Source organism: Triticum urartu, chromosome 5A (assembly GCF_056163025.1).
Source record: "Triticum urartu cultivar PI428250 chromosome 5A, HENAU_Tu73, whole genome shotgun sequence".
In the NCBI taxonomy this organism is placed as follows: domain Eukaryota; kingdom Viridiplantae; phylum Streptophyta; class Magnoliopsida; order Poales; family Poaceae; genus Triticum; species Triticum urartu.
In genome coordinates, this window is record NC_141877.1 from 634,632,795 (window position 1) to 634,648,406 (window position 15,612).

At 43.1% G+C, this 15,612-nt stretch overlaps 1 protein-coding gene and 1 pseudogene across 2 annotated transcripts; both read right to left on the minus strand.

Annotated features, from left to right (window-relative positions):
* Nucleotides 1-2,894: 2,894 nt before the first annotated feature.
* Nucleotides 2,895-9,685, minus strand: LOC125511263 (uncharacterized). Its single transcript, XM_048676590.2, has 4 exons — nucleotides 9,360-9,685; nucleotides 9,200-9,275; nucleotides 8,947-9,073; nucleotides 2,895-3,323 (listed from the first exon to the last, which is right to left on the minus strand). Exons 1-4 carry the CDS (start codon nucleotides 9,474-9,476, stop codon nucleotides 3,137-3,139), a joined length of 507 nt encoding a protein of 168 aa, XP_048532547.2. The 5' UTR covers nucleotides 9,477-9,685; the 3' UTR covers nucleotides 2,895-3,136.
* Nucleotides 9,686-10,954: 1,269 nt separating this feature from the next.
* Nucleotides 10,955-15,612, minus strand: LOC125511264 (kinesin-like protein KIN-14E; annotated as a pseudogene). The gene is made up of 17 exons (XR_015602969.1): nucleotides 15,555-15,612; nucleotides 15,390-15,466; nucleotides 15,131-15,308; nucleotides 14,927-15,036; nucleotides 14,730-14,829; nucleotides 14,563-14,649; nucleotides 14,297-14,473; nucleotides 13,857-14,130; nucleotides 13,244-13,711; nucleotides 13,126-13,163; nucleotides 12,817-12,980; nucleotides 12,596-12,721; nucleotides 12,337-12,462; nucleotides 12,175-12,246; nucleotides 12,002-12,064; nucleotides 11,804-11,866; nucleotides 10,955-11,699 (listed from the first exon to the last, which is right to left on the minus strand). The product of XR_015602969.1 is annotated as a kinesin-like protein KIN-14E (transcript).

Sequence of the window (15,612 nt, forward strand, 5' to 3'; positions counted from 1 at the left end):
TATGTGATGGACAGAGGTGGGTTATAATGTTGAATGATTAGATTTGAAATCTCAACAAACAAATTAACATATACAGTATGATCAAGTCAAACATGTCTGGAAAAAATTGGTAAGCAGCATATTTATTCCAAACAAAACAAATTTTACTGAATCTCCTCCATACCACCACATAATTGCAATTAAACTAGGGCAAAGGAAAGCAAATTTGGCTTGATGGGTTCTTTTGGATCTACAAGGTGAAAAGCAACTAGACAGGAAACAACACTTGCACAAAGCAACAACTAGTAGCACCAGCTGAATTGTTGGAAAACTCTTGCAGCTGCACCATCAGTTGCCATCGATGACACCAATTAGCTAGAATTTACAACTGCTTTTGATTCATATATTGTACTAGTGGGTGAAATTAAGCTTGAGATGATTTTATTTTGACAGACATTGTCGCTGTTATCTGCTTTTGCTTTTGAGCACAAATTTGTACCAGGTAACCTATGCGCCATAATTCGTGGTTTTTTTAATCTACCTTTTGCATGTCTCCGGTTAGTGTCATGCATGATTCTGGTTTGTTGCTTATGGAATTGATTTCTCCGAAGGGAATGTTCTTCTCATTGGTTCTTCTTGAACATTCTACTCTTGTCATTTCTTCGATTAGTGTCATCTTCAATAAATATGATTCTAGTTTGTTGCTTATGGAATTGATTTTTCAGTCTCTTATTCAGTGGAATCTGTATCATGGAATCTTGAGTTGCATCTGCTCGGGTTGATGGGGAACTTGCTAGTTTTGTTTTGATTGATAGCCAGCAAGGCTAATTTGAATGACTCCTGCTGATTCTACACTTACAAGTTATGTTTCTACTTAGGTCATCCTGGATGCTACTTTGATCACTATATATCAATGCTTTGTACATATGCCAGTTTATTTTGTACTGTACTTACAAAGCATCTTTCAATACATCTTGCGGTCTTCTGACTAATTTGATCACGATTACGGAATCTTGAGTTAATATTCTTTGTTTGCTGGGGAACTTGTAATTTAATTGACAGCTCGCTAGTTAAACACCTGCCGAGTGCATTTTTCTTACATGCATCCTGGATTTTTAGGACACAAGGTATCCGTTCATGTCGTTATGTTCCATATTTCACATATATTTATTAATGGCTAAAACAGCAGAATCTTTTTCTGTACCGAGTGATGAAGATAATCAGGCTCTAGCTTCCTAGAGTATTTTCGAGGCCTTTTTTTTTAGCATGAGTATTTTCGAGACCTTGAGGGTCTAGATTTTGTTTACTTAGGTCCTGCTAACAATTTATTGTTTGTTGTTTTGTGCCATTGTGTGTGTGTGAATATTATTGTTGTATGCCACTGTGTGTGTGTGTGTGTGTGTGTGAATATTGCCTTGGTGTTTACTGCCACTTTTGAAATATATTCAGGTGAGCATTTCAAAAAAAAAAAACAATGCCTTGGTGAGTGTGGCTGTGCGTTTGTAATTCGTGTTTTATACTGTTGCAGTGTAACACTGTGCCGGTCCCAAGCCGGCCCGGATGAGAAAATGTGGAGGGAACTCAAGTACAAGTGTTATGGTCCAGTTATTATTTTATAGTATTGAGTAGCAGCGAATGAAGTGAATAGAAATTAAACAGTATTCTAAACACATGCAGATTAATAGCCAAAAATACAAAATCATCTTGAACAATTCAGAAATTTAAATCCATGAAATGAGCCTTGAAACCTCTTGTCAGCTTCTTTGTTGTGCACTTGTGAGGCATCGATCTTCCTAATTAATTAATTAAGTCATCAAAAAAAGTATCAGAAGAAATCATCCTAGCTAGGAGAAGGAGAAGAGGTCCGTCCAATTCTGGGAGAAAAGTTAAGTTAGCAGAGGGAGGCGTCCACCAACACCATAGCATAGCTAGCTGGCCCCAAGGAAGCATCAAGCATCAGGAACTTGAGCACATCAAGCATACCCCCGGTTTGGCTTGAGCACATCAAAGCATACATGTCACCAACAACTTACTGTATTTCTCAACCAGAATGGTAGGCAGAGCAAACAAATCCTTGGTATCTATTTATTTTCTAGTATGTAGTTTTTCATGTGCCCACAAATCTTGATCAAGCCATGCCAGAGGAGGAATATTACTTTAAATCACCAGCACGCCAGGCAATTTTAATTTGATTGATTCCAGCTACCATGCATGCGTCCTCAGGATACTAAATCAGAAACAAAGCTAGATTTTATGATAAACACATTCAGGATGCCACACAAGTTGGAATGATATGATGATACCCAGGTCTGGTATATAAAAGCAAATGCAAGAATTAACCTAGCTACAAAATCTACTCTTGAGGAGGAGGTCCACGGCCACGGCCCCTTCCTCCATCACCTTCTGCACAGGATATTAATAAGATAACATTGCTTAATGGTGATTAAAACCATATTCAGAGAGGAGTTGGGCAACTGGAAAACAAGTATTCAAAGGAATGCCTGCCAATTTATAATATCATCACTACTACTTTCTACCCAAGTCAAAGCACAATATTAAAGATTTAATAAGTAACAAACACATTAACAATGCACCGACAAGAGAATGAACCCATACTTAAGCTATTAGCAACCTATAATATAAGTATATATATTATGCTCCTCTCCTCTAAAGGTAGGTAGCTTAATTTGTTGAGGCTCTCATATGGCAAGAGTTGTTCATCAGTAGGAGTAAATCATATCAATTTGTGTGACTTGAATTGTCAAAATCGATGAATTTGTTTCTTGTGCAGCTGTGGCACCATCTTGAGACCTAGTACAACTGGAATTAACTAGGCAGGGCAAAGCAAAGCAAAGCTAGCTTGCTGGGTCCTTTTCAATCCACTTTCAAGGTGGAAAGCAAGCAGACTTGCACAATATCATCCACAACCACAATAAGCTAGGTGCAACATTCTTGTTTTCTTCATATTACACTACAGGTGACAGGCCTCCACATGCCCTGCCACTTAATGTCGACAAAACGCACTGACTACTATATCTTTGACAGATTGGGCCGTAAGTTTATGATGTCATGCCCAAATTCGACAAGCATAAATACATTAGGTGTACAGGTGGACGGTAACCATAGGATGATGACTATTCCCAAGTCGTCTACCAGTTCAAGAATCAGAATCACTTTCTGTATCGGAATGCACGTCAAACGGTCTATTTCTGTTCGTGTTTGCCTCAAGTGGCGGCATATCATCATCGTCGTCTTCATCAGAGTTGTGCTCTTCCTCAGCCTGTGATGTCGTTCCTTGTGGCCCTGTCGCCCACCCATTGGGAGTTGACTTGAAGATAGCCGGCCTGGCATAAGAAAGATGAGTGAATTAGTAACAAGCTAACAATCCTGATTTTATCAAGTAGATAGACTACTGATGCAGAGCTCGTACGAAAACCAACAAACTGGCACATTATTGAACATATAAATCAAGCTACGCAACCCGCCGTTCTAGTGCCATCGCTGGTTCAAATTCATCCGGCTCGCTCGATGTGCCTCACTGGCGGACGCCAGCGTACTTTCCATCGCTGTGGTAAACATCCGTGCACTCGTTTTTCTGTACGCCGTCTACTCGGGCTAGAGCGGCTGACGGCTGGGCCAGCCTCTTGCGGGGGTCCGTCTTGCAGTCACGTCCGTGTGTTCGTGTTTGTGTCAGGGTGGAAAAAGGCAGCGGTGATCGTGGGTTGCCAGAGCATCCATCATGGGTGGACCGAGTCAAGCCCGAGAAAATATCCGCGCCGCCTCCTCTCCTTCCTCTCTCCCCCTCTTCGCCTCCTCCTCCTTCCTCTCTCCCTCCACGCCGCCTCCTCTCCTCTTCATGCGCGGCGGCGTCTCGTCATCCCTAGCCCCCGCGGTAGCCTCCCAACCCCCTCCCCCTCCTCCCGCATGAACCCTAGCAGAGAAGGAAGGAGAGGAGAGGCGGGAGAAAGGGAGAGGAAAGAGGAGAGGGAGGTGTGGCGGCTTACGGGAGATGGTCACCGGCCGGTGTCGGCATGCGCTAGCGAGGTCGGGCGCGACCTTGCGGTTGGCGGCGGCTCGATCCGTTCCTGAATCGTGAGCTGCGAGGAGGCCGGGCCTCGGGCGTGATGCACGGGACGGGAGGCTGCACCCCGCCTCCATCTCTACGCGTGCGGCGGCGACCTCGGGAGGAGCTCTAGCCACAGCGGTGGTCCACGTCGCCGCCGTCGGCAGGAGGAGCGTGGGTCGCAGAGACGGCCGGCTCCATCCGGCTTTCGCGCTGCTGTCCATCCACCCGAGAGATCAGTCACCGCGTCCTCGCTTACATCCTTTCTCACTGTCACGTGCGCTCTCTCCTCCGTCCTCTTACGCACGCCCTCGTGGCCGAATATTTGGTAATTTCTTCTCTGAGAATAAATAGATATTGTGCCCCCATCTGTTTGTTGTTTTGCCCAGCTGAAAGGTGGATCAAATATGAAATACGTGAACGTTCGATAGTGTGAAAAGCAAGCCCTGGTTTTGTTGAAGTTCCATTGAATCTCTGTGATACCTACGTACTAATGCTCATATTTTGCAGTTTTCTCTCCACATCCTTCAGTCACGGGTTCTTGAGGAAAGCAGGTAATGCATTTTGTTTGTGTCAACTATACTGAATCTGCAAAGCCTTTTTTGTCTGCAGAGAAACTCACACTCTGCATTAGTTGCAAAAAAGCTGCTGATTTTGATCTTAACAATTGCAGGGAAACTATGGAGAAACTTGCACAGTTTGGGCAGCGTCAGCAGGCAGAGTTGCTGTTCAAGTAGTAGCAGATCACCAGCGCGCAGACTAGGAGATCCAGGTCATGGGCTATCCCCATTCAGGTAAGCTTGCCTTTCATTTGTGTTTTTTGATTGAAGGTTTTCTTAGGGCTTCTTTGATGAATTACTCATATGTGAGGTCGTGAGGACATTATAGGCCATGCACACATTGAGTGAACAGATTCAGCTTTCTTTTTTTATCCCTTGGTAGTTCTCATTGAATCTTCAATTATGAATATCGTTGCAATTAGCAAGCAACCCTGATGGCAGAAGCTAGCTAGATGCCTAGATTGACGCGTTCCGTTATTCTATGCAGATTCTGCACTCCAACTAATTGTTTTTCCGTTGTTAGCCGGATCCTTCATGGTTGGAATGAAGGAGCAGGGGAGCTGGCAATAGGGGAAGGAGCAGCGAGGCCGAGCCGGCGGCGCGGACATGTTGCCTCTTCTTTCGTGGACCATGGATACTTGGTACGTCGCTTTGCTTTCCTTTGTTGGGGATGGTGACGATGTAGTAGTCCACTCCTTACACAACTCGGCCTAAACGCGTCAGTGTGCGGCAGCAGCTGGTGATTTGAGTTTTGTACAGGGAGGCACATCGGAGGGCAGTAGTCGATGTTTTAGCCAATCATGATGTATTGCACATTGCCTTTCGTTTGCTTCTCACTCTTATTCTTGACATGTTGATTTTTCACTGACATGGAGAAGAAGAGAGATTATAGGGCGACATTAACTCCCGTTGTTTTTAATTTGACTATGACTGCAACTTTCAGATTTATCATTTTCTAATACTTGGTGATTTGTATTTTGTAGGTGATGCTGGATGCTTCTACTCTGCAATGCTCATATCCGATGCAATATATTTTTGCTTTATTGAAGGGGACTAACATGTGCTGGGAGAGATTCCTGAAGGTGATGTCAGATCATTGCTAAATAACAAGGAATCCTTGGCACTTGTGATCCAGTAGTATTTGTCTACGACAGGTATGCATTCTGTCCAGCTAGGCCGAGTGTTCCAGATTTAGTAATGCTAGAGATACAAACAGATTCTGTATACATTTTGATGTTTTAGCTTCCATAGTGAGAGCAACTTGCAAGACCATATGCGGTCTTATGTTTGAGAGTTTCCTAAATTTATAAGATTCTTGGTCCAATCTGGAGTAGCAGTACAAATGGTTCATTAACTTTTCCACTATGTCTGCTTCTTAGATTTACTACATTCAACTCCTGCATGAATATTTTTTGGTGCCCTCTTTCTGGCGTAGAAGATTGGCAATGCCACAAGATCGAAATATGTTCCATTTATTAATATACGACTCTGCACCAGACTGCTATGGTTGTCAAGTGCATATATAGTGGTATTCTTCTACAAGAACACCCACTAGGTAAATAATCTTAGAATTTTGTCCAGCCATCTTCAGCTGCAGTGCTATTCCTGTTTTCTGAAGTCATGGGATGCAAGGCTATGCAATCTCTTAACAGTATATTGCACCCAGTTAGCAAGTAAGTCCTTTCTCCTTCTTTATTTCCTGTTTGCATTCAGAATAATTATGTCTAGGCATACTAACCTACATTTTTCTAACGTGTGCTTCTCAAGAATGATCAGCATTCGGAACAAACAATTGGAGGGGGAGACCTGGTTTCAACTGTTGATGAGGCACTGTCCGAGGAGAGACAGTAGATAAATGCAAATGTCCCCCAGCGCCAGAGGAGATCCTTTCTATGGAGAAACACCACATACGTACATAATTTTCTGCCTGGATTCTGGAAACGACCAAGGATAAGCAACTCAAGCGAAAGATTGCTTTGGTCGATCCTGCTGTGTTATTCTTCTCAAACATGCTAAAGAAAGGTTGGTACGATTGGTAGCCGACTAACTTACATAACACACATACATTACTCTGTTTTTCTAATGAGTGTATGTGGATGCATACAAATAGTTTAGTATATTCTCTATTTCTTTAGTGAGTATATGGGGATGCGTAACAGTTCTATGTTTTTCATGGATATATGTTGAAGCATGGAAAATGTATATGGTGCGTTTCATTTCTGCTCATCCTGATTTAACCAACCAACCCCATGCATTTGAGGTTGTTGTGCCTGTCAGGTTTGGACATGTCCTTATTTGTACTAAATCACTAAACTAAACTTTATAAATAAAATAGCCTCCCCCTCCTTTCCAACAACTTATTTATTATTAGAGCAAGCAACGACGTGTTGTCATGCTCGCTTTCTTGTGAGCAGTACTTTAGTTTAGATTGACATGTACTCTTAGGTATATAGATTCTTTGCCTACCTCTTGCCTATTTGGCATAGATAGATGGTTTGCTTTGGAGAGGGATTAGATAAGGCCTATGAGTCCTAAGTAAGCGTGATAGGCAAGCAGTACACTTCTATTTACTATTAAGCGGCTACTGAATTTCTGATAATGGCGTTACAGGGATGATACAATCAATCCAACTGTTACCTTCAGTGTGATTTTTTGAAGGACTAATCTGAAGATGCTGGCTCGCTTGCACCGCCATCATACAGTCTAGAAGCAAAGGCAAGGATTACAGGGAAAATAAAGGTGCAATGCGCCCAATATATTTTACTTTTTGGCGAAGTTTTGGTGCTTGCGCAAGAAAGTAACATCATTATTATACCTATTGATCCTTCTTCCCAGGCAATTCGCCATCCGAAGAAATGCCAACTAACACATTTTTGTACTTCCTCTGTTACAGAGGTAAAAATACTAGTGCTTTTCGAAAGCTCTTTTTGTTGCATGTTCCCCTTTCTTAATCTTGTATTTATTCAATCTCACCATTCTATCGTTTTCCTGAAAATTTATACTCACATAGTAATATTTTTCTTATTGGTGATCTTCTGTTTGGCCTTCATTTGGTGTGCATATAGCATGGGATATTATAGGCTTATTTTTTTATTTGTTCATGCACTAATGCATACTCCCTCCTTTCCCAAATATAAGTCTTTTTCTAGAGATTCCAACAAGTGGTGACCTCTAACGTTACATGTGTGACGCGTGTGTATAGGTGTCCAGAGTGTGTGGTTCTCTTGTCGCAATGACACAGTTGTAATTTTGTTTTTCTTTCTATAATTTGTACTGCATGTACTGGTATGATCTGTACTGTTTCGTGCAATCTATTCCTACTTATTTTGACTTCCTTTTAGCCAGTATCATATAATAATAGGATATACGTATCTATTAAGTTAATTTTAAGTTAGTGGCTCGCTGTCGCTTTTTGCGCCATGGGCGCAACGAGTCATCTAGGTATTACAAGACCTTCTGGAAATACTTTAGGATCTTCATTACTCCCTCCGATCCACATTAATTGTCGCTTATTTAGTACAATGGAGTATTAGAATTTTGCCATCAACTTATATCACATCAACATTTTCATATAGTATCAGTGCTCGGTATCATTTCCATGTTCCATGAGAGCAGGCAAAACCAGAATCAAACCATTTAGGCTGTCTGCCCTAATTTTTGTTTTACCACACCATTTAGGCTGTTGAAATGCACCACCTACCAGCATATCACATGGAAAGTGAATTTGATCCAATACGTCTAGATACATTCGTTTGAGCGTCAGTTAATATGGGACAGAGGTAGTATTACTAAAACAGCCAGACAAACTAGCACAAACTGGGAAGTAGGTCATATATCAGATTACAAGCAACCGCAGCAGACATATAGTTAAATATAACATAAGACCATTTTGCAACCTAACATAGCTTGCAAAATGATGTTATATTATGGGACGGAGGGAGTAACAGACAGCTATCATAAACACAAGAAATTTAGACATATTGCCAGGACTAGGAGGGTTTATTCTTACAAATTCTATCGCGACAAAAGGAAGTCTTGAGTTGTGCCTAGAATTGGAAAAATTATTGTACATCTTGGCCTGGGTGATAGAAGTAGAACACACTACATACAAGCCTATACTGCAGGTTGGTGGATAACAGGTATCATAAAACACAAGAAATTTAGATATATTGCTAGGACTAGGACAGGTCTCCAGTACATACAAACTTGTCCTAGAATTTGCATACTTGCATTTAGGGGACATAAATCCACTCCAAGTAAGTAGTAACTAGGTAATGTTTACTTTGTCAACAAGTAGTTAGTGCAGTAAATATTCATTGAGGGAGCAGCAGAGCAGAGACTCACCATTGGCCGGATTTCTCGAGGGCGCGAACCTGGTCGTGAAAGAGGACGCGCGAGACGACACAGGCTATCTTGCTTCCAGATTCGAGAGCCTCGTCCCTGCCACTAGCATCCACAACCACGAAATTCCCTGCACATTCACTCATTCATTCATTCATTCATTCATCATCATCATCATCATCATCATCATCATCATCAGGTGTAAGTTAGTGGCAAACAAAAGGAGCATCATCATCATCATCATCAACTGACTGACCGTTCTTGATCCAGAAGCTCTTCTGGAACTTGGCGGGGAAGAGGGCGAGAGACTTGACGCCCTCGCCGTCGGTCACCTAAAACCAGCACGGCGGCAGAGTGAGTGAAAAGCAAGAAGCAATTTTTAAGAGAGAGAGAGAGGGAAAGAAGGTAGTAGGTACCTCGATGAGGTTTGAGCCGCGCAGCGTGACGACCTGCATGATGCTCTCGCCCTCCGCCAGCGTCACCGCGGTGCCCTCCTCGCACGCGCGCCGCAGGTTCTTCCTACCGCCCTTCATTCTTGCCCTCCTCAACGGACGGACGGACGGACGGACGGACGGCGCCGCAGCCCACCGACAGAGGGAAGGTTCTGCTTCTGGTGCTGGACTCAACACTGCTGCGGTGCTGGCTGCCCAGAGGGAAGGAGGCGGACGGCGGCGAGCTAGCGGCGGCTCTTGTTGCGGCGGCGGCGGCGGGTGTGCTCTGGTGGGGAACTAGCTAGGGTAGGACTGCAGGCACAACTTCAGCACATAACACGCCCAGGCCCAGCCCACTATGTGATGTGATAGTGGGCCTTTACCAAATCAATGGCCCCTCTAAACATTATTTATAACACTACTTCGGTTTTTCCTCTTTTCGGTTCACCGCGGCAAAAGAAAAATTGCCACCACGTGACATATGTGGTAAGCAATCCAAACAATCCAGAAGAAACAAAAAATAATATTAATTCCGTCAATTAATTAATAATAATGGAAATCATGCTTGGTTTCTATGCCCGCCCCTTGGCGTAGAATGAGCTTAAGGTCATTTTTAAAAATGTTTACAAATTCTATAAAAGAATAATTTTAGTTCTGACAATTTAATATTCTTAAGGTCCTTTTTCAAAATGTTTATGGTGTAACGATATCCAGCTCAAAACAGCGCATGTCCATGGTGTAACCAACAAAATTGGTATAGAGTGGTAAATTCATGAATCCATGCAGAGACAATAGAGTAATTATCATTGAGGCAGAGCTATGTGTTAAGATGAAGGACCCCCACCATTGAACCAACTTATGATACCTCAAAAAAAAAAAGAACCAACTTATGAAAGGTGAGGGCTTAGCCGTTTGACGGCCACAAACACTAGAGTACACAACATAGACACACTATAGTAGACAAATCTCACAACTCCTGGTGAGTGGCTCGGAGTAGCTGGTGTAACATGATGAACAGAGTGCAGAGCATAGTCACGCGCGCCGACGTAAGCTCATTCAAAAATCTGAAAACAAAATTGAAACACAAAACCATCCTCTAATTTTATTTTAAAGCACTAAAAAAATTGGAAAATGAATTTGCAAAAAGTTGATGAATTTGAGAAAAAATTGTGAATTTTATAAAGTAAATTGACACATATAAAAATGTTGAAGGATTTTTTCTAAAAAGAACATTCATGGATTAAAAACGAAAATGGAAAAAAAAGAGGGTACCTAAAGCACAAGAAAGAGAAGGAGAAAGACAGCCGCAAGCTTAAAGAAACCAGAATATAGACACTATGTTGTGGATCTGTTTTGTTGCTCTTTCTTGTGACAGAGGAGAGGCGCCAACAACAACAACAACAACAACAACAACAACAACAACAACAACAACAACAACAACAACACAGGCTGTGATTCATTCATTCATTCATTCACTGCAACTCTGCAGTAAGTACCAAGTAGAATAAAGTACAAATACAGTACAGCCCCTACTACAAACAAACAAAGTTACAGACAAGTCAGTCATCACTACAGCAATGCAAATGCAATGGCGTCCCGTCCCGTCTCATCTCATCTCATCTCATCTCATCTACTACAACACACGCACCTAAACGCTCGCAGCCTACCTCACCTCACCCACCCCTTGGTCTTGTTGCTGCTCGCCACCGCCGCCTGCTGCTGCTGCTGCTGCCTGGTCATCCTGGAACCAGGAGCCACCACCACCTTCTGCGCAGCAGCAGCCGCCGACGTCCAAGGCCTCGCCGGGATCGACGCCCTCTTCGACCTCACCTCGCCGCCCTGCAGGCTCCTCTTCCTCGCCACGGCGGCGGCGGCAGCAGGGAGCTGGTTCTCGACCTCACCCTGCATGCTGCTCCTCTTCCGCCCGGCGTTCTGCCTGCCACCGCCACCGCCACCTGCACGAGGGTGGCTCTCCTCCCCTTTCCTCTTCCTCTCGTTCACGACGGCCGCCTCCGGGGCAAACAGGGAGCGCTTGTTGGCCGAGTCGGAGCTCCTCAGGATGCGGCGGTGCTGCTGCGCCTTCTCGCTCATCGCCTCCTCCCTCGCACAACAAGCCGGCACCACGTTTGTCTCCACAGGGGTGGCAGGAAGAACCCTTGTGACTAGATTATTGTTTGAGGGTTCAGGCATCGTCGTGCTACTAGTGCCTTGAGGCTTTGGTTCAGGCATCATCGTGCTACTAGCGTCTTGAGGTTTTGGGTCAGGCATCGTGCTTGCGTCTTTGAGTTTTGTCATCTCCTGCAGCTTCTTCTCGAGGTCGAGCAGCTGAAATAACATGGACACAGGCATCAGGCTCTGCATTACTAACTAGTGCCCTCCAAATGTAAGGCAAGAAATGAGAGCAGAGCTCTGAGAAAGGGCTAACCCACCTTGCTCTGAAGCATTGACTCTGTTTTCTGTGCTTCCAAGAGTTCTTGCCCCATTTCCATTGCCTGCACATTTTTTAGTTTTATGAATGATGATGAATAATATACAAGTGTCAGCTACCCGGTGGTTTCAGAATCTACACCAGCATGGATGATCAAAGAAACCAAATACGTGCAGATGCAGGCTAGGAAACAACCAACCTTTGATTCTGCAGCTGATCTTTGCTCTTCCTGCTCCTTTAGTTTCAGCTCCACCTCCTCAATCTGAAACAAGAAAAAGGCACATAATCAAATCAACCCAAGTCTCTTGTTGTTAATAATGCCCATTGATTGATGATTGTTATCCAGGTAAAAGATTCAATTGAGTTCTGTACCGTTTGCTTAAGAGCTGCGACCTCAGAGTCTGACTGCTGCTGCTGTCCAAGCTTACGCTCCAACTCCACTATCTGCAACAGGATAGCATTATTATCTGCCTTACCTTACACAATTACTAGCTGTTAACGACATTAATTAACCACTTTCAATTCCTACGTTACCTTGTGCTGTAGCGCAGTACATGCTTCTTCCTTCTCCTTAAGTTTTCCAGAAAGCTGACTCTGCTGCTTTTCCGACGTAATTTGAGAATGCATCTTAGAGTCTAGTTGGCTTTCAAGCTCCTTCACCTTCAATCAAGTTATTACAGAAATTCTGTCAGGCACAATTTACAAGTGAAGAAAAGCAGTCTAGAAGAATCAACACAAGATTCAGTCAGATATTTGAAACTGAAATATTAGCCTCCTCCTCAACTGCACATACCTTGTCTTGCAAGTTTTTGTAAAGCTGCTCTTTTCCCTTGGCTTTACTCTCTAAATTTTGACAGTTCTCTTCCAGCTTTCTCAAAGATTCCTCCTTAAGCTTGGCTTCCTGCTTAGACCTTTCAAGCTGACACACGTTCACCCAGCAGAAATACCCATCAGTTCAGCTTCAAGCAGGCGCAGAACTAAGAAGCTTCAGCAGAAGGCAATACCGACACTCACCATCTGTTTGACCTTTTGAAGCTCGGCTGTGTCCACCTGCTTCTTTGCTGGGCCCAGTTCTATGCCACGGACACGGCTTGCAAAGTTCAACGAACTCAAGGTTTCTGACACGTCATTGTCGGATGGGCTAATTTGCACAAACATTAGGGCTTTCGAATCCCCTCCTGTTACCACAATTGTGGAGAAGAACAGAAAAGAGCAAATTAATCACGTAGCCAAGTGAGAGAATGCAAGAGGAACAGAAATGGTTAATATTTGGTATATTGTTGATATGGTATTTGTTCCAGAGCAACAAACAGATCCAGTTACCTAAAGAGTCTTGGAGCAAGTGCGTCAGCTTGGAATTCCTGGGCAGAAGAAAAGCATCAAGACAGTGAGAAAACAGGAGCTGATAGGTGCAAACCCGTTACTGACTCAGAGTGCAAACCTGTAAGGGATGTGGCTGCTTCTGGAAGCAAGAGCAGAAATGACATCCCCTAAAGCAGAAAGCGACCTGTTGATATTTTGTGCTTCCTTGAGCCGATCACCTTGCGCGTCTGTCTTGGCTAACCGCTCGCTTCCAGCAAGATCAACTAACCAAAGCTTACTTCTTGTACAGTCCCCATTTATCAGGTTCTTTGCTCTAACCATGATTCAAAGCATGCTGAAAAAAATGATAAAGGTCAAACCATTTTTACCACAAGCAGGAAGGTACTCCATGGAGAAATGAAAAATAATGTTAGTTATGACCAACCAGTGTGAGCGACTGCTGTGTTCATTCACATTGTTTGACCCTACAGCCCTCGAATTGCTTCCAGTTTGTAAGACATCCCAAACTTCATTTATGTCCTCAACTTTGGCCTCAACTATGCCGGGCACATGATGGGATCCTTCACCTGCTTGTTTGATCTCCAACCTACATATGCAAAGATACACAGGTTACCACAACATGGTACTATTGTGAACAAAAAAATAAGGAAGGGTGCCAAAGGGAAGTGGCTGTACTTCTTAGATGAACTATTGTGAAACAAAATGAAGGGTACTAAAGGAAAGTGATTTACTTCTTAGATGAAGGGGATGTTGCAAGGAGGTCTCTGATTTGTTCATTGTACACCTCAAGCACACTAACAGATATGTTGTACGTGACAGTGTCTTTTCTCTCCTCAGCAATCTTGAACAACTCCTCCAGAGTTCTATAGTTTACCCCTCTGTTCCTTTCAGTCCCTTCCATGGTGAAGGTCTTCCCGGTTCCTGTTTGTCCGTATGCAAATATGCATACATTGTATCCATCTAGCACTGACGTGACTAGTGGAGATGCATCGGCATAAACCTCAGCTGTTCATGGATACAACTTGTATATTAGACAAACAAAGAAAATTTTATGATTGGAAACTCCAACATTACTTGGAAGTATAAACTAGAATTAGCAACATTCGCATTGTAAGAACAGTTGTGAAAGACAACAAAAAGCTAATACAGGCTCCATAGTACCAAGAGATACCTTGGTCATCCTTTGGGGTGTAGACTCTGTCAAACTTGAATGTCTTTTTTGCTGTTCCACCATTTATAATCCCAATGTCGCCATCATTTGCTCCATCAAAATCTACAACACATTTGTACCCTGACGATGTCTCAACTTTGCTCAAGGGGCGGCATCTGCAGAAAACTCTAATATTTCCTGAAATAAAAGAGATAGCCAGAGTCATTGTCCCGACCAAATTCTGGAAATGAGTGTAAGCATCTGAATACAGAGGGGGCAATAGGCACCTTTTGTCTCCTGGACAATATTATGAAGTTTCTTTCTCTTGGCCATCTCCTCGTGGTACTTCATTTTCAGATCGTCACACTGTGCAACTGCAATACCAAAAACATGCAATGCTTTGTTAAATACTTGAAAAGCTGTGTAACAATCCCACTTCAGAGTCAGGTATTACCTAAGGCTCGAACAGCTTCAATCATCTTACTCAAATCAGGAATCGCGTGCGCACAGTCGTGTGCTTCAAGAGATAACAGTGCTTGCTCTTGTTTCATGGCCTGAGTATTACGAAGATACAATTAGCAGCAGCTACAGCAACCATTTACCATTTCTTGTGGTTGTTTTGATGTTGCAGACAGTAAATCAGAGCATTACCTTGATTTTGCTCTCCAAGTTAGATATGGCAGCAGCCCATAGTTTCTTGTCATTTTCGTAGTTCTGAGAAACTTTTCTTAGTTGGTCCGTTTGTGTGTCAAGGACTTGTTCTGCAAGTTATTATAATATATATTAGAACAATCATACACCTATATAAGCAAACCTAGGATAGGACGATGCTTAATGCAATAGTCTGGTACTTACCAAAATTATCAGTTTGCACAAGCTTTTGGTGAAGCTCCATCTTAAGCCTGTCAAGTTCTTGATTGGTAGATTCTACTAAAGACCACGCCATGGAGCACTCGTCGGACTTGATGTTGCACTGGCTGGTTAGCTCCTCAATCTGTTTCTCGTACTTTGAGATGAGTTTAGCTGTCCTTTTCTGCAATTTGGGTACATTGATCATGTATCAGGATTACATACATGAGATAGGATGGTAAAACAGTTTGTGAGAAAAACTGACCTGAATAGGTGAAGAAATCTCAACATCAGTTAAGCATTTTTTGCATAAGCCACTCCCACGTGTACCAAACTTTGCCGCTGCATGTTCAACGCAAAGATTATTTATCGACGGGAAAGGAATGCAAGCACATACATTGTTTGCATCTAAAATAAATAAACCAGCTACCTGGTGTTGCTGGGGATTTGCGAATGCAGATGCCACAAACCATGGGGTTTCCTCTTAC